General features: G+C 41.4%; 1 protein-coding gene across 10 annotated transcripts in view; it reads right to left on the bottom strand.

Moving 5' to 3' along the window:
• Positions 1-2,498: 2,498 nt before the first annotated feature.
• The window catches only part of Foxj3 (forkhead box J3), a 98,292-nt gene continuing 74,825 nt past the window's right edge, over positions 2,499-25,965 (bottom strand). For 6 of the 10 annotated variants that reach the window (XM_042271800.2, XM_042271798.2, XM_042271799.2 and 3 more), the window contains 8 exons: positions 22,911-23,012; positions 16,496-16,624; positions 13,737-13,911; positions 12,859-13,272; positions 10,402-10,503; positions 8,527-8,718; positions 6,779-6,886; positions 2,499-5,264 (listed from right to left, as the gene is read on the bottom strand). In XM_042271800.2, the coding sequence (XP_042127734.1) occupies positions 5,149-5,264; positions 6,779-6,886; positions 8,527-8,718; positions 10,402-10,503; positions 12,859-13,272; positions 13,737-13,911; positions 16,496-16,624; positions 22,911-23,012 (1,338 nt within the window). In that variant the 3' untranslated portion in view covers positions 2,499-5,148. The remainder of the gene's footprint in view (positions 5,265-6,778; positions 6,887-8,526; positions 8,719-10,401; positions 10,504-12,858; positions 13,273-13,736; positions 13,912-16,495; positions 16,625-22,910; positions 23,013-25,965) is intronic. The other 4 variants (XM_076564950.1, XM_076564948.1, XM_076564949.1 and 1 more) reach the window with 1 other exon arrangement.

Here is a 25,965-nt window from a genome sequence, read left to right as displayed (position 1 = left end):
GTCCCCCACAAGAGACTACATTTTTAGCCACTAAGTTCCCTCTCCGGCCCTGCCTTTCTGAAGTTCTTCAATACTCAGAGGCAGTTAGGAAGCCCCGGGACAGACAGCAACCTGATGAGAACAGAGGTCCAAGGCTACTTGGAGTAGCTTTGAAAACAGCTCTACTGCTGCTATGATTACCAGCTCTACCACTTAGAGCAGGGTTACCCTGGGCAGGTGAGTTTAGTTATTATCTCTGTGTCTCCGATGCTTTATTAATTTGAGACAAGGTCTCTCTACATGGCCCTGCTGTTCTGGAACTAGCTGTGTAGACCTGGCTGGCCTCGAACTCAGAGACCCTCTTGCCTCTGTCTCTTGAGTGCTGGGATTAAAGGTCAGCACCAGAACCTCATAGTGGATATACCACAATCAGGCCCAGGGATCTACTCCAGGTATTTGGGAAAAACAGCAGCTGTCCATCCTGCACTCCTGGGGTCCATGCTGTTTGGGACATTGCTCAAGAGCTGGGATCTGGCAATTGCCCTTATGGGGGCTGGAATCTGGTTTGCATGCAGCCAACTGCTTTTCCCATGTTGATTTGTCAATTAATCAGATGGGGGGGGCATGGGGGGAGAGAAACACAGGAGGAAGTTCAAAACTCTCTTGATTTACTCCACACAGGGCCTGTCTCAGCAAGCCAACACGCTGCCTGTTCTACCTGGCTGCAGACTATCCCCAACTCCTGAAGAGGCTGCTGACTTGCCCCCAAGGGCAGTGCACGCGGCACAGCACGCCAGCCACAGGCACACTCATGGTGGGATTTCTGCTCACACGTACATTCCATCTCACACAGTGCTAACCTTTAAGTCTCCATGCTCCCCCAGAGCACGCTGCAGCTGCAGCGTCCCTCGCGTCTCCAAAGCTGTCTCCTCTTCACACAACAGGGCCACAACACCACACCAACAGGTTACGGTTGATCAAGAGAGACGAGGTGTACATGGGGAGTCAGTCAGAAGCCAACTTGCAGAAGTTGGTTCTCTCCTTCCTGAACTCATCAGCAATCCTGGGGGCAAGGGGCTTTGCCCCCCGAGCCATCCACTCCCCCGTTTATAGGAAATCTGACCTGCTGCTAGGTCAATGGCTCTCCATCCTTCTTTCCCTCAGTTCCCCTAAGTAGCTGTGTGACTTGGAACATGCTGCTTCCTTTACTGGGTCTAAATGCTCTCAACAAAATACAACAGGGGCTGAAGAGATGGCTCAGCGGTTGAGAGTACTTACTTCTCTTCCAGAGCAGCTGGGCTCAATTCCCAGCAGGCACATGACAGCTCACAACTGTTGGAACTCCAATTCCAGGGGATCTGAACCTATATGACCTCACACAGATATACATGCAGGCAAAACACCAATGCATAGGAAATAATAAACAAAACAAAACACGATGGTATCATTAATCACTTTTCTAAGGCCTTCACCAGTGTGAAGTTTTGAATACCCAGTCTACGAAGACTGACTGAGTTCCCATAGTTTGTCCAGGATGCTTTACCCAGCTGGCAAGGGTCACATGTAAAGACCAACCCTCAGAGTTACATGTTAAAGCTGGGAGAAATACACATGCAGCACAATGACTATTTCCACTTCCTCTGAGCAGATGAGGTATACCCTCGCTGCACACCAATCAACACTAGGTGACCAAAACCTGCCTGCAATGGAAACATGGCCCAGGCTTGTCCTCTTACGAGATCTGTGTACACACGTACACACACGCACGCACGCACGCACGCACGCACGCACAAAATGGTTGAGTAGTCACTGTCCTTGGCTTTGGCAAACTGGAGTTGAAGAGAGCTTGGAGTCTGCCCCAGACAGAACCATCCTGAACCCACAACTAGAGGTAAAAGCTGAGGCGGGCTCTCCTTTCTGAGCCTGTTTCCACCTCTAAACACAAGACACTGATGCTCCTGCAGTGTGTGCAGGGTAACTTAGAAGCTTTGGACAGACTACAGAGTGGTAGGAAGCTCTGCTCTCTCAGATGAGCAGAGATCCGCGTCCAAGTGCCGCTCTCCAGGCTTCCTCTTGCCAGTCTACTGCTGAGCCTTTTCTGAACCTGCTCCCGCCTCAACCCACGATCTGCACTCTAATCCAGCCCTGAGGCAGGATGCGAACACCAGTGTCAGGGAGGCTAACCTCTGGCCGGGGCCTGCTGGAGGCTGAGCTGCCATGCCTTCTCGGAGGGTCATCCCTATGCCACTCTTCTCCTCCTCGCCAGAGGAACTTCCAAGTGGCCTCCCGGGCCAGCTGCTGCTTTGCTCCTGGTTCTACTCATTAAAGGCAGGGCTGGGATCCCCTCAGCTCTGGGTTTCTCTCTGGAGAGCTTCCCCCAAGTGTCTGCTCAGAAAAGTGCAGTACAGAGACTAACCAACTTTCAGCCCTGTGTAAGGCAGCAAGGGCTCCTGGCCTGGCCACAGGTTCTAATCTGGCCCTTCAATTGCAGCAAATGACATAGACCATCAGGCTGCAAATACAGTTATCATAATATATTTATTTTAAGTGCCATCCATGCATATCAGTTCTGGCAGCGACGATCCTAATGACACTTGGAATATTTCTTTACAGCACTAAACGGTTACAAAGAATGGGTGCCACTCACCGTCGGCAGAATATGAAATCGTGCAATAGGAAAACTGTAGAAACATTAAAACACTGACTGTCCAACAGCAGCACAGAGAGCAGGTTGTTTCTGCACAAAAGCCAATGCATGTCACCACATCTATACAATATAGGTATGTACACATCACCCTCTCGATGAACATATCAAAATACTCTATTCCATTTGAAATTATCCCAAGGTCGATCCCCTCCCACTTCAAAGGACATTTGAGAGACGTGTATTAAATATTTACAGGAACACACAAGAATACATTTACATTTCAAACACTACCACAAATGCCAGTCGGACTCTTCTCCTGGACAGAGCACCTCATCTGTTTACGTACAGTTATTAGTCTTTACCCCGAAGTCTCCAGTCAATTTAAGCCTAAGAGAACTTGCTCTGTATCATCAATTACCAACAGAAATGGCCACTAGAGGGACTCTGCACCCACCAGGTAGCCCTGTCTGGCCACAGCCCACTGGGGCCTGCTCTGAGCCCCTGGGGAACAGGGGTCACAGAAGAGTGATGAGTCTGGTCTCAAGTGCCATTCTTGGTCAGTTCAAATATTAATAAATATGTCAATCACTGCAAATCAGTAAATAATTGCCAAATGGGATATTAGCTTCACATAATTTGTAAAATCATCATCAGCGGTCCTACCCAAGCCAGTCTGTTTCAGAGACTGCAGTACTCCAACACCCAATTATTTAAAGTGCACACTGCTAGTAGCAGTCCTAGTCACGGAGCAGCTGTTTTGGTGTTTGGAGGAAACAGACTTGGTAAACTACTGGGAACCCCATCTTCCGATGCTGTCTTCTGCAGGCAACCATCTGTCTCACCTTGCCTGGTCCTTCTAAGGGAGGCTGTTGGCGGCTGTTTCAGAATCCTCTGATTTTCACTTATCTGAGGGGCTGTACCTGAGCTTCCTTTTCATGCCAAGTGGGACCCAAACAACAGAGATGCACAAAGCTCTGCTTTCTTCTCAGTGATTCATTCCAGGCAACATTCCATGAGTACACAGATAGAAATCGATCAATCTCTCTCTCTTACACACACACACACACACACACACACACAACCTTTCTTCAAGTAGAGATTACTCAACCACAGACTTGCTGAGGCTTAGTTACATGATTTACCTTTGCTGAGCCCAGAGACACTAACAAGCAACTGGTGAGCAGTTATTTTTCCTTGATTTGACAGACTATTTCCTCATTAAAACAGATTCTTTGTAAAGAACAATTAAAAATCTATTCACTGTGGGGAGGAGAATCTCCTTTTTTCTACTTGCATTATAAAATCAACACAATCAACCCATGCAAACTGTGATGTAACACGAACAAGCAACTGATAAAAGCTCCAAGTGTTTCTTGTCGGGCACACAGACCCACCAGCACGTAGCAGACAGACTCTGGAGCTACAGCGTTACCTAAAACACCGAGGACACTGCTGTATAAACCTGCCTCCATATCCTGCTGCCTAAACAGACTCTGATTCAGATTCCAGGAAATTCCTAGGTAGCTATTAAGTCTCCAACAGCAGGACAGCTAAGTAAGATAGGAAGCATACTCACTTGGTAAAAGGAGTGGTGATAAAGAGAATGACAAATGTTTCTGATTGTCTCTGTCTGTAAACTTTTATCTGGAAAAAAAATATCCATGCTTTCAGACAAGTTTCTCCCTAGTAAACCCAAAAGAGCTGTGCATTCACAGAAAGTAGCAATAAATATTAAAATAACACTTCTGAATAATAAATACTTAAATGAATGTGGAGACATTGATTTGTCTGAAGAGCCAAGCAATATCCAGCTTCAATCTGTCCACACATTTCAGAGCTGTCCAAATGCGGTTGAGGAAACACACTGACAGACACAACACACACTCCACAACTCCCTGCGTTACAAGCCTGCTCAAGAACAACAGACCCTCTGCACTGTGGGGAGTACCAGCTCCAGGTTCCTTGACTTACTTGCTGGAATTCATGATTACTCCTATTTCTGAATATCAAATAAAGGAAACTGGGCTTTGGAAAGACCAATTTCCTTTCAGCTCCCTACATCATCTGAAAGCATCCTGCAGTAAACGGCCTAAAGAGGAATAAAAACTGACAGTAACTTTCTTGTCAAGACACAATAATCCAATTAGAAAAAAACCTTGAAGCCTTTCAGTAATATTTGTACACGTATTTACACATATGTATCTATAAACTGCTTGCAGCAAAATAGGCTCTGTCTGAAAAATCAGTCTGGCACTTGTGGTTAACATCAAACTGACACAAATATGCAAAAAGCTGTCCAAATCACAACAGTTAGGAGCTACAGAGGGCACTGGCGGGAGACAAACATGTGTTCTTGCTTGGGTCAGATAAAAGCAGTAAGTTACCCAGCTAGAATCTCTGATTGTCTTCAAAAGGAATTTAGATAGCACTGGTAACATCGCTTTGTTTTCTCAACTGGACTCTAGTCCTTCCGTCCACTCAACAGAAAGGATGCTGGAGTCCGCTGTCTTGCAGAAACAAGCCTACACTATTGAATCCCAATCAAAGTCATCCTGGATATCGTCTGGAGGCAAAGAGCGCCGCATCTGGAAGGCTTGGGAAGGCATCATGTGCTGCTGGTTCATGGCTCCGTGATGGCCTGGAAAGAAGAAGGCAGGGTCAGCAGTGACCTGGGGAGGGAAGTCAGGAAGAGACCAACTAGCCCCAAAGAGCAGGTCTGAATAGGGACACTGCCTGGAATCCATCAAAAGCCTTCAACAAAGTTGTTTTTCCAGTCCTCGTTTTCTAGTAAGAACAGGTTTAAAGAAATGAACAAAACTCCAGGTATAATGATGCACACGTGCAATCTCAACACTCAGGAGACAGGGAGAAGGATCATAGACTCAAGGCCAGGCTGGGCTATACAGACTGACTCCAAACACACAAGGTTTCAAATCAGTCTACCTGACTTCAAAAACCAGGTCTTCTGTTTTATTAGCCTGCAGTGAGGAAGGCACGAGAGAAACGCTGACAGTCAGTTCACTAGTCTGCTCTGCTCTAATGTGTTTCAACTACATCAATCAAGAATGACAGCAGAGGACTGGAGAGATGCTCAGCTGTTAAGAGCACTGGCTCTTCTTTCAGAGGGCCCACATTCTATTCCCAGCAACTACATGGTGGCTTACAACTCCAAGTCCACTGGATCTGACACCCTCTTGTGACCTCCTTGGGCAACAGACACTCAAGTGGTACACAGGCAAAACATTCATACACCTACATTTTTCTTAATAAAAAAAGAAGTAACTGGTGCACCACTGCAGTTAGACTAGGATGTAACAGAATTTACTAACAGCAGTCCTTCCATTGGTAGAACTTAAGATAATCCTTTGAAATGCTGTAAAATTCTTACTGGAATATTACTGTTGTTTGTACTCTTAAAAACAAAATTTAAAACTATCCGTTATTTTTCTCATGAATCCTTTAACATACGATTTTACAAAATGCTAAGGTTTTCAGTGTATCACACTGTAGCAGCACAAGTGCCAACATGTCTTTAGTTAACAAAAGGATAAATCCCTCACTGAATGTCAGGTGCTAATTTGAAGCCAAAGCAGAATGGCAATCTGGCTTCTGGCTTGAGCTCCAGCCACAGTATGGAGGTGCCTACAAATCATTTGTGTGTGTGTGTGTGTGTGTGTGTGTGTGTGTGTGTGTGTGTGAGAGAGAGAGAGAGAGAGAGAGAGAGAGAGAGAGAGACAGAGACAGAGACAGAGACAGAGACAGAGACAGAGACAGACAGACATCATTAGACTTGGAGTTCTGGGCAGTTTCTCTCCCGACCTCAATTCCTCATCTAGGAGATTTTTAAGGTTCCTTCCAGTTCTAATAGCATGCCCTAGTCTCCTAGCTACTTGTAACTTATACCTTTAGCCTGGAAACTATAGTTGGATTATTTCTCTGGAATCAATAGAACAGAATCCACAGAAGCTAGTCAAAGCAGGCCTCTGAAAGCTGCATTAGGTCCTGTCAAAGCAAAAAAGCCTCAGATACTCTGCACCCCAGGCTGTAAAAAGAGAGCTCATGCCTTCTCAAAGTAGCTTCATTTACTGCAATGCAGCTCAAGCTTTTCAGTGTTAACTCTAGGTCCCAAATGTAGTAGTACACACACTCTACCTGCCATCGTAGTTCCTGGAGTGCTGAGCGCCTGTGGGATATGAGGATAACCAGGGGGCGGCATCACCGAAGGAGGGAGATTTTGCCTGGAATCTATGTACAAATTTCCTAATCAAATTAAAAAACAGAAGAAGAGAAAACATGTTACCACTATCAGCAAAACAAAGCAAGCATTCAAATCTTGATGGAATGGTGACCTCCATGAAGCCAAGCAGGTAAGGCAGTCAGAGTGAGGAAGGAAATGGATCCTTCTGAAATGGACTTGGTCTATGAAACAGGCTGCTATGCTAGGTGTTAAGCACACCAGCACATACTCATAGAGGCAAGGACATCTGCAGTTGTCACTTCACTAAAGTTCAAAATTATACCCATGTTCATGACTTCACTTGACCCTTCCACTACCCACACAGAAGGTCAGACAGGAATCACCCACTTCTTTCTACAGAAGTCAAAGGAAGCTCAAAAATTTAAGTAGGCTCCCCAAGGGCACAGGTCTCACAGAACCAGGAATTAGAATCCAGGTATTCTGGCTCAAAAGCTCTTTTTGCTGTTGCCCATTTCTCTACTGCCCTGAATTGAACCCTTGACTGTCTGTCCATATCAGTGAGCACAGGTTGATTCACTAAGTGGCCAAGACACAAAGCAACAGCAAAAACATACACAAAGGCATCGCTAAACCAAGCAAAGGTAACTTTAAAATGTATCACAAGTTTGCAGATGAGAAGCATAGACCTTATTTAAATGGAATTTCGGGGGATTCTTAAGGCATTTTCTCTACAAGACCCATCAAGGTTAACAGCTCAAAAGGGTCAAGTACATCGAATCACGATGGAAAATACTGAGAGAAACAGCATCATTACCCTCCCTAGTAATTCTAGGGAAGGAAAGTCATAAAGCTAGCCCTCATCCTACCACCTAGAATTTTGAGAAGGCCACGTCATAGGGATGCTAGTGTCTCACATAAATTACACTTGGATTCAACCAATGCAATAAAGCTAAAAAGCAACCACTATGTTTCCTAGGAAGGAAAGAAAAGCCTATCTCTACTATTAATAAAGTAAGGCACACCAGATTTGGCTGCTCCCAAGTTTTCAATAGTAGGAAAGCCAGACCTGTGCTCAGGCTTGAGATGGCCTCAGAGATGACCTAGTTCAACACCCCCTCTACTCATACATGGGGAAACAGGAGCAGATTCTAAGTCTAAGCCCCAGCTTGTTACCCAAGATAATTTGCTGAAATTCTGTCACTTTCCTAACACTTGTATTTTCACAGGGAAAAACAAAACCAACACACAAACAAGCAAAAACATGCCATAATTTCTCATTTTTCCATGCCCTCATTACAGAGCCTCACAATGACAACTTGACATTATTTGCACTCTTCAAAAGAACCTTGAACTTTTCATTTTAATATCCTTGGAAGATTGGACATCTTGATTTTTGCAGCAAGTCTACACAAACTTAAAGTGAAATAATTTCATAACTATGTTTTTTAAAACAAGTATCTTTTAGAGACTTGTTTAATAACAATAAAAAGTTAAAAATGTTAAAGGATAATAGTAAATAATTCACACAAATCACAACAGAATAGTCTTTTACCTCATATTTTCAAAGACACACTTAAATCATTTGCCATCACTCATTTCTTACAAACAACACAATGTAGATGGATCAACATCACCCTGAGTGACACGTCACATGACTGTTCCCTAGGACAGTGCATTTATGCAAGTGTATATAAGCCCATACCTGCCCCAATGTGTTGGGAAGGCTTCGCTGGGTGCATGGCACCATGGCACACGTTCTGCTGAACATTGCTCTGTGAGTGGATAAGGCCAGTCTGTGTGAAGAACTGATTAAGAGAGGAACAGAGATCAGCAAACTGAACCTGATCTAATGACCAGTTCTTGAGATCCGCCTGCCTCATACTCTCCATCAGACCTACAAGGAAAGATGCGGGATACAGTGAGCACAACTCTAATACTTCAAGGGAGCAGCAATGTAAGTCTTCTCAACCCCCAGTCTCCACACACTCAGTTCCTCTGATGTGGCAGTTTATGATATTTAAGAATACCCAAGGGACTCAAAGTACTAGGCTTGAAGCACTCAGACCTGGATTCAAGCCTCAAAACCTGCATTTTTTAAAAAAAGGGCCAGATCTGGTGGCATCCTTGTAATCTTGGTGTTTGGGGAAGTGAAAACAGGTCCCTGGAACTCACTGGCCGGCCAGCCTAGCCTACCTGGTAAGCTCAGGCCAATGAGAGACCTTGTCTAAAAAAGGGGGCAGAGCTGTATGAGGGCCTGGGTTTGGATCCCCAGAACCTGACTAAAAGCACATGCCTACAATCCAAGCACAGAGAAAGAAGCTGAGGGTGGGAGCAGCAGAGAGAACACGAATAGGGGCGAGAAAAAAAACATGACGGTCACAACACAAGAGCCAGATCATGAGAGGCCAGCCACTCCAGTTAAAACAGTGAGCTTCAGGTTCAGAGAGACACTTGGCCTCAAAAATAAGGTGGAGAAGCAACAGAGGAAAGCTACCAACCCCTGCTCTGCACATGTGCAAGCACACCCACATATACCACACATACATAAATTAGGCCAAAGAGATAGTTTGTTATAGGATAATCTTTTTGTATACTGTGAAGATGTGCCCCTGCCTAGGGTGCCTTCTGATTGTTTAATAAAAAGCTGAATGGCAAACAGCCTAGGCAGTAGAGAATAGGCAGGATTTCCAGGGAGAAAGAGGAACTTAAGAATCTGAGGAGTATGAAAACAGGATGGAGGACAGGTAACGAGCCACATAGATTAATATAAATGGGTTCATTTAAGTTATAAGAGCTAGTTGGGAACAAACCTAAGCTAAGGCCAAGGATTCATAACTAACAGTAACTCTCCATGTTATTATTTGGGGGCTGGCGGTCCAAACAAAGTCCAATGAGAAAGCTTGCTACAAAGGCTCAGGGGGTAAAAAGGCTTGTTGTGCAAGCCTGCTGACCTGGATTCAATCTTAAGAGCCAATGGTAGAAGGACAGAATTGATTCACAAGAATCATCCTCTGATCTATACACATGCACCTTGTGCACATGTATGCATGTATGTGCTGGCCCACCTTATACACATACCAGACACATACGATAATAAATGGGGGAAAAAGTAAAAGGTGATAGTAACTGGGGAGCAACACTCATGACTGTCCTACGGCCTCAAAAAGTAACTGCACACACAAACATGCAAACACACAAGCAAAAGGAGAGGGATGAGGCAAAACCTGATTTTTTTAACATGGCTAATATTCCTGCAGAACTCGTGTATGTAATGTCAATTTATTATAAGTTTTTACAAATGTCCTTTAACAACACTGCCACTGCACAAGCCATGCCTTTATATAAGATGGTGCTTCTTCTTTCTTTGAGACAGAATCTTGTTAGGTGTCCCTGCTAGAGGACTACTTGCTATGTAGTCCATAGATGGACTCACTTTCAGCGATCCTCCTACCTCAGCTTACCAAGTGCTGGGAGAGCAGGCACATACCAACATACCTGGGAGGAGATGTTGATTTCAACAACAAAGAAACAATGTTTCAGAGAAAAGAGGTTCTATGTGAAAGGAATCAACCCTTACCTTGGAACTGGGAAAGGTCTACATCTGACCAGTTAACACTGCTGGCAATTCGACAGCTTTCCTTCAGCATATCAAGTGTTGCATACCAATCGCTTGAAACCCCTAAAAAGTAATGTCGACAATACTGTTAACTCTGGGATAGTGACTGCTGGAAGAATACATGCAGGAAATGGCCTTATTTATGACAGTGGCTGACCCCTGTCCAGTCTTAGAAAGGGACATTTACCAACTGTATTAGGCCTTGGGTCAATCTCCTTCAAAAGACAGATAAACTTTCCATTTCTCTCATTTTACAAGTAAAAGAAACAGAACACAGACATGTAATGCAGGATCCTGGCAACGAACTTAAAGCTTTAATGCTGGTCTTCTAATCTCTATTATGGCAGTCTGCAAATTGCCAAATCACCTTATAAGCAAAACTTGGTACTGACCCTTTTCATCTGTACAGTATAAATAATAACCAGGCAGAGAAACTCATGCAAATGAGTGTTCTTGCCTCTTTCAATTTTATTTTCCTACTTTGTAACTGACCTTAGAAGATATACTATTGTTGGGGGATAAAGCTCAGTGGTAGAGCACTTGCCTAGAGTGTGGTGAGGCCATAGGTTCAATCTCCTACATCACCAAAAAGCTATTCTCTTCCTAAGTTATAAAGGACAGTTTCTATTTAGAAGCAACACAGTTAAGGAAATGCTCCAACTTATGGGACTGGATAGGATCACACAGTGAGAGGGGATGCTAACAAGCTCAGGCAACCTTAGGAATGAGAAATGCCTTAACACAGTCTTCCAGAAGTGAGTAAATGCTACCCACTGCATAAATGTTGTTGGCTTTAGTCCTTTTTGAATACCTGGTGTTATGGGTGTCAAAATCAGGTCAGCATTATGAATCTAAGTTCCACCACCCACTGGCAATGTCATCTTATGCAAACAGCTTCAGCTCTTTAGAGCTGTGCTTTTCCTACTATAAAATTTGCTAAGTTATACTCGATTTGGAAGGAAGATAATGTATCTGGTTGTCTAGTACACAATGGGTACTCAAGCAGCTTCTGTTCCTGCTCTCATCCTTCCATTCCCCTCTATTAAGGAAAATTTGTCTAGTCTCACCTCACCTGGTGTAATTCACTGGACTGAATTATTATCAGGATACTATGATTACTTCTGACTCCCTAGGGCTGTCTTCTCAGTAAGGTACCACTGGCAAAGATGAGAGTACCAATCATTAATTCCAATTGGACTTTTCTCCCTAGCACCACAGACTTCTTCTTTTTTTGGTTTTTCGAGACAGGGTTTCTCTGTGTAGCTTTGTGCCTTTCCTGGATCTCTGTAGACCAGGCTGACCTCGAACTCACAGAGATCCACCTGCCTCTGCCTCCTGAGTGCTGGGATTAAAGGCGTGTGCCACCACCACCTGGCAGTACCACAGACTTCTATTTCTTAAAACCACCCAATCTGTTCATTAACCATTCCCTCAGAACATATGAACAACAGGCTTAAGTTTTTGAAGAATATATTGATATTTATATGGCATACAACACCATCTGCCTTGTCCTTAAAAAGTGTTTTAATTCTACAATACAACTTTCTCAAGGCATGTATCTAAAATAACTGCAAAATGTCTAGGAAATATTTCATTAAGGTAGAAAATTTTCAATTATATTATGGAATCTACTTAGAATTATTAACTAGGAAAACAAAACCAACCATTAAAGTCAAACAAAAAATTTAAAAAGCTTTTGCCTGATAGATTTTTAAAATACTCATTTTGATTTTTTATTTTAGTAAAATAAAAAGTAGACCACAGGTTTGAGACTCGATCAGACTACCTGCTGAGAAACTCTTAAAAAACAAATAAAAACAATAAGCAATTTACTCTAAGTCATAAGGACCATAATAAGGACTCAAGTACAGTCTTTTTTTTTTTTTTTTTTTTTTTTTGGTTTTTTCGAGACAGGGTTTCTCTGCATAGCTTTGCGCCTTTCCTGGAACTCTCTTTGGAGACCAGGCTGGCCTCAAACTCACAGAGATCCACCTGCCTCTGCCTCCCGAGTGCTGGGATTAAAGGCGTGCGCCACCACCGCCCGGCTTCAAGTACAAGTCTTTATGGCCTAACCTGTGCTGTTTCTTTTACACTTACATGGAATCACAAGATTGCAAACAGATCACACATTCCACTCTTTCCAATCTCACTAGAAGCAGTGCCAGGGCAATACAAAAATCTTAGGGGGGAAAAAAAAACACAACCCTGTGAGGCTGAGTTTGCCTATGCTGCCAATGTATTTTAATTAAGGAAATCTTCAGGTCACCCATAGGTTGAATGAGATGTAATTACAGGACTACAGTAAAGAAAGAAGAACGGAAACAAGTAGAAAGGGCTTTAGTAGTAAGCACTACACGAGTCCCAGAAAACAAAGGACAGGTCTAATTCAGTAATTCAAACACAGCACAAGAAACTTACCAGAATTACAGGATACCTGCTGTGGGGGTGGGGGTGGCTGATGTGCTAACGTCTGATGCTGATGGTTTGGATGATGCTGCATGTGCTGATGTGGAGAGGGGTGCTGGGAGTGAGGTGGCTGGAGCTGGCTGTGTTGCTGTGGGTGTGATGCTGGGTGCTGAGGACGCTGTGGGTGCTGTGGTAAACCATGCGGTCGATGGGGTGTGTGTGGAGAGGGCTGTGTGTGCATTTGGGGGTGGGACAGTGAGACCTGGGCAACCGAATTACTACCTGTGGCACTGAGGCCACTGTGACTGTTGGGCAGGCTGCTTTGGTTACTGTGTGGGTGAGAGCTCACTGTACTGCTAGGAGAGTGCTGATAGGAGCAGGAAGTGTGGGACTGCTGGGAAGATTCAGAAGGGATGCTCATCAAACCTACAACAGAAGATCATTCACAGTCAGATTTCCTTCTATTGTATGACACTTGCAGTAGCATTTTTTACAGAGCAAAGCATACACATGTAAGAAAGCAACATGTGAACACACACACACACACACACACACACAACACACAGGCACACTTTTTTAAAAGTGCCATAAACAAACCCACAAACATGGTGCTATTAAACTCCAGTGGCTACCTCATTGTTAATGCTCATCAGAACAAAAACATAACCCATGTATCCTTGTGGTGTGAGAATTCTTCAGCACAGTGCTCTAAGATGCCCTATAATCAAGTAAGCTCTACATGCCAAAACATAACTATACAGAGGTCAGTAAGCAACAAGAGGCACAATTACAACTTCAGCCAAACCTCATCATCATGACTCTAAAATAAAGCAAGTGAAATTAAAACATTTATATTACAAAAACCCAATGACATTTAAAAAGCAGCTCACCTTGTTGACTGAGTGACTGCTCAAAAACTGACTTATAAAGACTCCGAAATGAGGCACTGAGATCTTCAAAGTTGTATTCTGTGAAAAGCAGTTGTTTATCTCGTTCTGGAAGATTGTATTGTGGCTGCTGCTGAGGCGTTAATGATTGAGAGACTGGTTCTGGATGGTTAGTCACCTAATAAAAAACAACAATGAATATAATGGCTTGATATTAGTGCCAGCTCTGGAATCCAAGTCAATAACCTCAGCCTATGGCTTTCCCATCCTTTAGCCAGGCACACCTTTTAAGTGTTGCAGAGAAAAATCACTGACATGGATCTTGAGGAACCACAGAAATCCTATCCAGCCCCCACATGCATAAGAAAGACAACAAGTTCAAAGAAATTCAATGACTTGTGAAGACAATGCACATGAGAGACTTACTGGGACAGGAATTCTCCCTATCTCTTCATCGTGATTTCTATGGACTGTACTATACTATAAAGCTACCAATACTGTTTCTATTTCTTTGTATCATCTTTATATAAGTTCAAATACTATCAGCAGACATATGACACTGCCCAAAACAGCACTCTTCGTTTCTAGAAGGTTTTGTTTGTTTTGGCTCTTTTGGGGGGCCCGCCACCCAGCTCCCAAATAAATCACACACAGAGGCTCATTCTTAGTTAAGAATGCCTGGCCTTAGCTTGGCTTGTTTCATGCTAGCTTTCCTTAACTTAAATTATCCCGTCTATCTTTTGGCTCTGAGCTTTTCCTTTTCTCTTACTTCTGTGAATCTTACTCTTTCTCCATGGCTTGCTGTGTAACTGGGTGGCTGGCCCCTGGAGTCCTCCTCCTTCTCTGGCTGCAAGACCTCTTCTCCCAGATTTCTCCCTCTATATATTCTCTTTACCTGCCAGCCCCCTCTATCCTTTCTCCTGCCTTGCTATTGGCCAGCTCTTTATTAGACCATCAGGTATTTTACACAGGCACAGTAATACAGCTTCACAGAGTTACACAAATGTAACATAAACAAAAGTAACAACCTTAAAATAATGTTCTTCTCCTAGAAGGAACTGAAGGGACAAGAATGGAAGAGGGAAACACTACAGAAGACTGGGGCTGTAAGGCCCTTGCTGGAGGGCCTGCACAGCATGTACAAGACCCTGAGAACACTCCTAATACCAACTCCTGCCCTCTAAAGAAACCCAAAACAACTCCCAAATCTGTAAACCCAAAGGAGATCCTGAACAAAAGGGAATAGACAGGAGCCTTGAGTTATACAGGTAGCAGTGAAAGACCACCAACACCTCAAAAGTAAGAAGCGCTGGGTTTATGTTAAGTTTAAAAGGCATATTTGTGCATTTATGCTCTCATGAGTTAGCTGCCTGCATACCATGACATGTATGTAATCATGAGGACTGAAATTTGGGTCCCTGGAATCCAAGCAGAACTGGATGCAGGAGCATCCACCTGGAATCCCAGTAGGCCTAGGACAAGATGGAGAATGCTGGGAAGCTCAAAGGTCATCTAGAGTCTGCATCATGCAGCTATGAACAAGAATTATCTCTGAAAACAGCACAACCTGAAATGACTTTTTTTTAAATGACTATCTTTAGTTATTTATTTTTTGTGGTGCTAGGGATGGAACCCAAGGCCCTGCATATGCTAGGCAAGTGCTCTGCCACTGAGTTATACCTACAGCCTTTTATCATCTGTATTTTTGAAGGGTTCTATCAAAAAGTGGTAAATTACCATTTGTTTAGTGTTCTGCAATTTAAGGTCTGTACACTCACTGAAAATTTAGTTATTCAAAATGATGCCCAAAATAAGCCATTTGTAATAACTAGGAAAATATTAATTTTCTTTCTTTTTTCTTTAGTTTCTCTAATTCCAGTTCCAAGGAATCTAAAGGCCCTCACATACACATCCACAGACACATATGAATACAAAACACCCATAAAATAAATTTATTTATTATAAACCTTTTTATATTTTAAAAATCTTTTATGAAGGAGAATGGCTCCACCAGCTGCATCCTGGTGACCTTACACAAATTATAAAGGAAAAGCTCAATGGCAGATTGTTAATGTCATACTTTGTGATGAGAAGTGGTTTTGTGAAGGGTAAGCTTTCATCTGCCTTCCTATCTTGTGAGGCAACCATAGGGCAGCTTCTCAATGGTCTCCCTGGTTCAGTGAGGAATAGATCTTTCTGTCTTATTCTCCAAATGGCTATTACTGCATGTCATATAACTGCTCAGCTGCCATATAAAATTGACTCCTCCTCTAGAGCAACCCACTATTCATGTAGTCTGTCTCATGTTTAACAGGAAGGACTGTAACCAGATCCTCCAAAAAGAACATCTGATGACCCAAGGGTCATCTTCTTCTAAGAGGTAGTAAATGAATACAAGAGTAAGATGTTTATATAAACAAATCCCTTCACAGCAAGACTTTGTTTTCTAGACTAAAATAAAAAATAAATCTGCTCTACTGGCTGAATTAATTGATTAGAGAAAAATCTACATTTCGTCTTTCTTTCACTCATTTTATTTATATGTATGTGTTGGCATGCATGTGCCATGACACACATGTGGAGGCCAGAGGATAACTTGCAGGAGTCAGTTCTTCCCCTGCACCATGTGGATTCTGGGGATGGAATCTATGGAGCTACCTCATTAGGCCACATTTTCATTTTTTTAGTTGGCATTCCAAGTATGCTTGGTTGAATTTTTGTACTAAATGAATATCCAACAAAGAAACTTCATCAGGACTTACCGGTGTATAACTATGCACACTTCCAACACTGTTCAAATTAACAGACGCCAAACTCTGGTCTGAGAGACTGTTGTTAAGGCTGCTTCGTGGGCTATCACTCCCGTCCTGATCAGTGTTGTACAATGTCACCTGGAATGAAAAGAAAAGCAACGCCTGAATACACAGTTCCTAGAGTGAAGACAGCTGGAAAGTAGCACCACAAAACCACAACGGAGCCTACAGGAAGAAACAGAAAGCCAGTGGTCTTTCCTTCAGCATTTGTGCCGATTCCACGTTCAAATGTCAGTTCCCTATCACCACGAAACCATTTTCTTACTGCTCTCAATCTAAAGTACATACTTGTCTAGAACATAAACAAAATGTAGGAGTAAACATTTAATATCAGAAGGTAAATCTATCACATATAGATGGATGTGTCCATGCATTCATGCATACAAATGTGCTTCCTTAGAAATAAAAACAAACAAAAAGGCATCATAGTACTTCTGATATTAAAAACCATGGATATGTGATATAATTTTAATTGATTAATTCACTTAAAATTAGCCATTAATCCAACTACATGTTAATATTAAGTTTTTCATCCTAGTGAAGAAGTAAAATGAAAGAGTGATGTCTGACTTGATAGGAGACAGCAAGCTCCTTATTAGCTGCTGCCACATGCAGTCTGTCGATGTGTCGCTTTAAGTGCAAGTACAAAAAACATTAATGAACTTCTCACATAACTGTGGATAGTCTTTGATACATCAAAACATACCAAGTATCGAGTTTTTAAAAACTGAAGTTGAAATATGGAATTAGAAACCATGGCAATAAACTTTATACTCAGTTAAAATCTGTTCTCCTTGTACTTTGAATTAACTGCATATTATTATATACACATAATGTTATAACATCATCTGGAATATAATTTTGTAAGTGATCTTCTAAGTGTTGACATATTTCACTATCATACTTGTTAACATCACCCCAATTCCACTAGAAACATCTTCGCAGTGAAGAGGTAGCAGACTCACTGTAGTGGAGTCGCCTAAAATTCTAGGTTTTTCATTTGAAAGCTAAGATTTCACCACAAGAACCAGATAATGCTGAATGTTTTCCTTGGAGCAGCAGAATCACTGTGTTCATTTTCAAAAAAATTATTTGCCAACACTCAAACTAAATAATCTGTCACAGTTGTTCTTTCAAGTAAAAACAGTAATCCGTGAACACAGTAGCTTCCAACTTAACCACACACATGAATACTAAACAGACTCGTGCTCTGTGGTAACAATTTAATAAAACTACTTTTCCTGCTTTACCAAAGTAAACCTAGTTTTAAGTTTTGTTTAGCTTGAGCTCTGTGGCAGTGAAAAATACAGAGCCCTTCTAGTACAGAAGGTGCTATTGCCTCAATTAGGCTAACATGCCAGTAGGCTAATTTACCTACCGCTGTTTTGGTACTCCAGTGAAAACACAAATACAAAAACAACAAATATGCCGGGCGGCAATGGTGCACACCTTCAATCCCAGCACTCGGAGACAGAGCCAGGTAGATCTCTGTGAGTTCAAGACCAGCCTGGTCTACAGAATGAGATCCAGGACAGGCAACAAAACTGCACAGAGAAAGAAACCCTGTCTCAAAAAAATCAAAACAAACAAACAAAAAAACCCAACAACAAATATGTTACTATGAAGTTCTGACCTCAATGGACTCACTACAAAGGACTGAGTTACTTGGACATCTATAGCTGACTACATTTTCGGAACTGCTGACACTACCTCACAGTTTTCTCCAAGCCCTGCTGATGCTTCTCCTAACCATCCATGTCAGCGGTCACCCTCATCTCCTGTTTCACTATATGGACATCTACAACTACTGACAGGTTTTCCTGGTTTAGAATTATTTATGGTTACTCTTTCACAAAGCATTGTTTCCTACTGCATTATCTGCTCTAAATATTACTGCCTATTAAAAATATTTTATCTGACTGAGAACTTTATCATTATCTTTTATAATTTAGACTTCAGATCTATCTGAAATTGGCTTTTCTAAACAGAAGATGACTTTTCCTTGTATACTTAATGAAGACCTTGCTGGATTTATTCAAAGAGTCTGTCTATAATTATGTTAGCACCATAGTTTCATTTACAGTAGGCTTTCTCTTGCTTAATATTTGGAAGAATAATTCTCCTTTAAGTTTGTATGTGCAGACCAGAGTTCTTCGGGTGCCAAGATCAATCAGCAATGTTATCTACTTCTTTGTGACAGTGATTCTCATTGACTTAGTTTAGCAATTAAGCTAGGCTGGATGGCCACTGAGCCAGGGATCCTTCTTTCTCCACCCACTCAGTGTGAGGGTTACAATGCACATCACCATGTCCAGTATCTTTACAAGGGTTCTAGGATTCACCCAGGCACTTGTGTTTGTAAGGTTCTGTGATTTGAATAGGAAATATCCCCCCCCAACACTCACATATTTAGCACTTGGCCCCCAGTTGGTGGTGCCATTTGGGAAGGTTGTGAGGTCTCCCGGGGGTGTGAACCTTGAGGTTCAAGAGTCCTGCACCACTTACTGTTCACTTTCTGCTTTCTGAATGCTGGTGCAATGTGACCAGCTGGCACCTGCTGCCATGGCATCCCCACCACAGTGAGTGGAAAACCTTCTTCCCTTAAATTCTGTCTAGTCAGGGACTCTGTCACATGAATGAGCAAGGAACTACTGCAACTGGCAACTGCCGTACCAACTGAGCCCCATATTTTCTTTCTGGCCATTTAGCTCCCCACATTCTCAGTCTGTCATCCATCCATCCATCCATCCATCCATCCATCCATCCATCCATCCATCCATCCATCCATCCATCCATCCATCTCCCCATAAGCATATCAGGATTTTGACTGACATCACATCAGCATCAACGGAGAAAAACTGACTTTTTTTATAATAGTCTTCTACATAAAGACTGTGTATTTACTTAGTTATGGCTTTATTTTCTGTCAATAATAATTTAAAGTTTCATGTAGAATTCATCTTTTATTTAATTCTAGATACTTGGTATATTTTAATGCTAACTTAAATGTTTCTCTTAAAATATCCTAAGCCAGTGAGATATCTCAGTGGGAAAAAGGCATTTGCTGCCAAGTATGATGACCTGAGTTTAATCTCTAGACCCTCCATGGTGGAAGGAGGAAAAAACTCTGGAAAGTTGTCCTCTAACCTCCACACATGTGCAGTGGTCTGTGTGCCCATTCTCCTCCCCACAGTTAATTAATATAAATTAAAAAAAAAATCTCCCGTGGATAGTTATAGAAATACAACTGATTTCTAAGATCAAATGCCGGTCTACTATCAAGAGATTTTACTAAATTTACATCTTAAAACACTATTTTTTTTGGAGGGGGGGGGTTTCGAGACAGGGTTTCTCTGTGTAGCTTTGCACCTTTCCTGGAACTCACTTGGTAGCCCAGGCTGGCCTCGAACTCACAAAGATCCTCCTGCCTCTGCCTCCCGAGTGCTGGGATTAAAGGCATGCGCCACCAACGCCTGGCAAAACACTATTATTTTATTATAGTATTCTTTTGAATTTTCTATGTAAACAATCAAGTTATATCTGTGACCGACAACTTAAGAGCTTCTTTTATTTCCCCATGTATCTACATAAAATCTTCAACATGTCTTTTAGCTTCTCTGTGAACAGCATTCTTAACAGTCTTAGTGATCTTTCCTAGACTAGTCCAACCATACATGTTATTTCTGGCCTGCCTGTTGAAATTCTCCACATGGCTCTTTTCTTCCTTCCTATTTCTCTGCCTCCTGGACCTTTCTGTTGTTTTGAGACCACTGCTAGAGCTGTAGGTGTGCATCACCACACCCAGCTGCCTGGTACTTTCTTACCTCATACCAGGCATTATGACTTTCACCTTTTCCAGACATGTTTCTGTGTTCTTATAAATGTTCTCTGGCTTCTCATTTGTTGATTATTGTTATCTAAAATACTTTCTATTTCCTGACTTCTCATTTTATTACCATTGTCCTTCACTGCATTTGTTTTGCTTGTTTTCAGACACTCAAGTCATTAATATTTAATATTTCTGAGGCCTATTATACATAATTGAGGCCATTACTTTATATATCATAGGCTTAAGTCACTTGTATTTTTCATTGACTTACAAGTATTTTCTAATTTATATCATATTTCTTTGATCTTTTTATTGTTTTTTTTAAATAACTTGTAGTAGTAGTTTATAAAGGCATGGGACTTTGATGAGTAATTTATGGAAAATTACAGCTCTGGATGATCACCAAATGTAATTTAGCTGTCTTCTAATAAGAATACTCCTCCACCACCACTCTACGAACAGTTGAGGTTAGTCTATCACGATCTCTCCTTATTCACAGAACCAAGTCTACCCAATATAACTTGGCAGCCTGCAGTATTCACCACAGCTCTCACTGAAGATTGCAATTTTTGTCCCCTGTCTGGAAAGACTGCTAGATTCTGGCTAGTAGTGAGTCTACTTTGTTTATAAATATGAGCCCAAGCTTGCAGAATTTGGATTTAATAAATACTTAAAAGTTGATATTACTTACAGAAACCTCAACTCCTGAGAGTCCCCAGGATCTTGTCTCCTAAATATCCATTCATTTCATAGTTCCCTCCCTCTGGTTGCTGTATTTGCCCAGTCCCTGAATCACTAACTGTCTCTGTCTCCATCGCCGCCTTCCTCTTTGGCCTCTTACGCACATGTGCAAGTGTACATGTTGGGCGGGGACAGACAGGCAGAATGGTTTTTCTGGTATTGGGCATCTGGAAAAAGAAATCTAAAAACTGCAGCTTCTGCCGGGCGGTGGTGGTGCATACCTTTAATCCCAGCACTTGGGAGGCAGAGCCAGGCAGATCTCTGTGAGTTCGAGGCCAGCTTGGGCTACAGAGTGAGTTCCAGGAAAGGTGCAAAGCTACACAGAGAAACCCTGTCTCGAGAAAACAAAACAAAACAAAACACAACAACAACAACAACAACAACAACAACAACAAAACTGCAGCTTCTTGGACATCATATGACTGGGTCAGAAAGTCTTAACATTATTTCTTTCTTGGTCCTAATAACTTTAGCTGTCCATGTTTAGGCCCTCAGCATCTCTTAAGACTAAGCTGTATTAGAGATTTCTGGTTTCAATCCATACACTTCATCAGAAATTTTTCAGTTTAGCTGGCCATCATTAGAGATGCTATTTAGATGTACAGATGTCTATGTAGGGCTTATTCACAAAGATAGAGTAACCAAACTGTGTCAGAACTCTATCACCACCAGGAAACACACATAAACACCCCCTTCCCCTTAAGTGACTGTGATGATTCCACAAACTGCCATGTGGAAAGAAAAAATATTATATCTCCACTCCCAGTGTCCTTTCAGAATTGAAATCTGATTATGTCACCAATAGGACCTTGACAATCTTTACCTTTCTACAAACAAATCCCATAGGTGCATGATATATACATGTGTACTTATATATGTGCATGAGAAGATGGAGGGAATGAAAAAAAGAAACAGTGCAGACACAGGCTAGAAAGAGAAGGCAAAAGCTACAGGGACAAGGTGAAAGCAAGAGTGAAGAGTGTGAGCATAAAGAACAAAGATGCATGGCCTCAAGACTCCGTGGTACGGAGGAAGAGCCAATGCATGTTAAGACTTCTGACAAGGAAGAGTCATTTGCACTCCACTATGTATATAATCGCCAACAACACCAAAAATACAAGACTACCAAATGCAATTTCTGGGTACATTTACAGACTTGAGTATCACAAAAACAGGCTGACTACCATTACAATATCTTTATACGGCTGTTAGACTTAAGCAAATTGCTTGATTTACTGGATTCTGTTGACTCCTGTGATGACTATTTTTGTCAACTTGACAAGATCTAGAATCACCTGGAAATGGGGCCTCTTAACTGTGGGTAGGACCATTCCTTGGGTGGAGATTCTGGACTATGTAAAAATGGAGAAATCAAGCTAACTACTGACATTCATCACTCTGTAACTCTGGTTCCCTGCCATGATGGACTGTACTCTTAAGTTGTGAGTCAGGATAAGCCCTTTCTCACTCAAATTATTTGTCAGAGTATTTTATAAAATCAACAAGAAAAGAAACTACAACAGAAAAATTCCATAAAATTTGACAATTTTTCCTTCAATTACATTATTTGGAAAGCCAATCAAACTTTCAAAACAAGTTGATAAAAGAAAATATTAGCTCAGAAATTTTTATCAATTGGAACCAGCAGAGTCAGAAATTTAAATTAGAACATAAGATCTCAGTAAGCACCTTCCAATTTTCCCCAACAAATATATAAACTTCACCATACACAACTCCATTGCCAATATAAAAGTAAACTAAATATATTTTAAAATGTTGAAGAAATGAAATTACTTTGTTAGTCACAGTGTTGATTGCCAGAGTTGGAGAGGCACTTCCCGAAATAATACACTCCATTCCCAAAGAATCTGAATCTATGCTATATGGAGTTGAGGCCTAAAATACAAGAACAAAACAAACAATTAGCTCACATATCCAACAATTTGACACCGTTTGAAGGGATTTTATCAAATTCTCCAACATCTAGTTTTGTGCCTTTTAGATATGAAAATAAGTAGCTATTAAAATCTCGTCTATATTCTTACTGTATTATGGCATGCTACTGACCCTAATCCCATCAATTCTACTGGTACAACTACCCACTTACAACTTCAGTGAGTCTCATGATAGGGCAGTGCAGGGTGGAGCTGGTCTCCAACAACCTCCCCCATTTCTCCTTTTCAGCTAGTTAGTTACCTACTCATAGCCAGAGGTTTGGGACTACCTTTCCCAGACTTATCTGCAGCTAGCTGTGGCCATGTGACTATGTCAACGGTCAATGGAATGTGAGTAATACGTGGAACACCTGCAGCTTTTCTTTGAAAGGGACTTGCTTGTCTGCAATCTCTCTCCCTCACATTATGCACTGGAATATATATATGATGGGAATATTTTTGTTTATCCTGAAAGCTGAGTTAGGCAATAACTGAGAAACACTGGAAAAAGAAGATTAGAAAGAATCTGGACATCCGAACGACAGCATGCAATTGGACTGTGTATCTCTCTGATCCAATCTACACCTCTGCCTTCACCTAAGAAATACATATCTATAGTTTAAGCCTCTCTGATGTATTAGTTATTGCTTGCACATAAAATCGACAAAACAATATCCTAAACAATACACCCTATGCACTGTTAAACTTGAGTTTCCCAAACAGAACACAATGCTGTCTACATTTAAAGAGTGTGTGTATCTCAAAAATTCAACATCTATGTTAAAAGTATAAGAAAAGCAAATATGAGTAACTTGTGACCATGGTGCCAGTTTCTCTGGCAAGAACTCTCACCCTCACATGCCACAACTGAACACAGACTCTTAAAAGGTCACACTTGGGACTAGTGGCATCATTTAGTAACAGTAACTGTGGGCCTGCATGAGGCCCAAGGCTCTGGATTCATCCTACCCCACAAAGCAACAGGAAGCCCTAAGGAAAAAACAATCTACAGATGCCTAAGATTAAAATGTTAGAATGAAACAGATCTTAAAGTGGCTATTAATATGCTCATGAAATAAAGAACATTTGAACAAAAACAAGAAAAAAGCTCAGTAAAGAATTAAAAACACAAAAATGAGTAAAATAAAAACTAGGTAAATACTATTTGTGAAAGACAAATAATCAGAAGGATGGGCTTTATATAAGAATGGGAGAGAGAGAGGGAAGAATGAGTAAATGAAAAGGTTTATCAACAGCAACAATCTAACCTGAACAACAACTAGAGGAAACAGAGAGCTTCAGAAAGTTCTGTGAGTCCCAGAAATCAGGGGCTTCACTAAAATATCAGAACCAATTAAGTGCTTTTTTATAAAGAGGATACAAAAATGTATTAAGAACCATTAGTTCTTCTACACTCCAACAATGAATTTGCATAAACTCATGAGAGCTCCCCACCAAAATCTGTTAATCAAGTTAACCAAAGTGAAACACTTTTACAATGAAAATTACAAAGTTCTTTAGAAAGAAACTGAAGGAGATACTAAAAAGGTAGAAAGGCCTGTCACGTGTGTGAGAAAAACACTGTTAAAATGTTCACATTACCTAAGCTAAGTTATAAGTTCAATGCAATACTCAAAATATAAAAGAGCATTCTTCACAGAACCAGGAAAACCAACCAACATAAACTTAAACAGAAGAAAACAAAACAAAGCCATTTTGAACAAAATGAACAGGGCTATAGGTATCACAGCAGCTGATGTCCATACATACAACAGAGCCACAGGAACAAAAAAAGCACAATACCAATATAAAAACAGACACTTGGGCCAATGGCCCAGAACAGACAACCCAGAAATAAATTCACCCATTCTCAATGTACTGGTTCTTTTTATCATCAGCTTGATACACACTAGGATCATCTGGGAAGAAACCTCTGTTGATAAAATGCCCCCTTATCAGACTGGCCTGCAGGTATGCTTGCGGGCATTATCATCATCATCATCATCATCATCATTATCATCATCATCATCATCATCATTGTTATTATTAGTGATTGATGAGAGGATTCAGCCCACTGTGCGCAGTGACACCACTGGGTAAATGGTCCCGGGTTGCCAGCAAGCAGCATTCCTCCTCTTCCGTTTTTGCTTGAGTTCCTGCTTTGGCTTCCCTCAATAATGGACTGATGGGGATCTGTAAACCTAATAAATCCTTTCCTCTACAAGTTGCTTCTGGTCATGGTCTTTATCAAAGCAACAGAATGCAAACTAGGACATTTAACATTTGTGAAATTTCACAAACAGTAAGGTATCGAAACATTCGAGTAACAAAACTTCATGCATTTAACTGTACACAAACTATCCCTTAATAGTGTAAAAACAAAGCAAAACACAACAAAATTCTACCCAGGCATTAGAATGAGCTTCATGCATATGAAACCTTCCACTATGTACAGGATTTCTTTTCTAAAACCCCTAGGAGCCAAGCAGTAGTGGTGCATGCCTTTAATCCCAGCACTCAGAGGCAGAGGCAGTCGGATAGCTGTGAGTTCAAGACCAGCCTGGTCTACAGAGCTAGTTCCAGCAAAATAATGAATAAAATTAAAACATTTTTAAAAGGTTATCCTTTTCCTAATTATCTGTCCACCTTCCGGTTCTTGTCTTAATTCAATGTAGGTGGATTCTGAACTGCACACAATTTAGTTTTTCTTCACCAAAAAGTATGAAATATTTCAACTTCATTGTGTTGCCCCCCAAAAAAGATAACTAAAGATGCTTTTTAAAATAATTTATTCATTTTTACTTTATGTACATTGGTGTTCTGCCTGCAGGTATGTCTGTATAAAGGCATCAGATCCCCTGGAGTTACAGACAGCTGTGAGCTGGGAATTGAACGAGGGTTTTCTGAAAGAGCAG

Source organism: Peromyscus maniculatus, chromosome 2, assembly GCF_049852395.1.
Source record: "Peromyscus maniculatus bairdii isolate BWxNUB_F1_BW_parent chromosome 2, HU_Pman_BW_mat_3.1, whole genome shotgun sequence".
NCBI lineage: Eukaryota > Metazoa > Chordata > Mammalia > Rodentia > Cricetidae > Peromyscus > Peromyscus maniculatus.
Note: the sequence above shows the minus strand (reverse complement) of the source record. Positions and strands in the feature narration are given on the sequence as shown.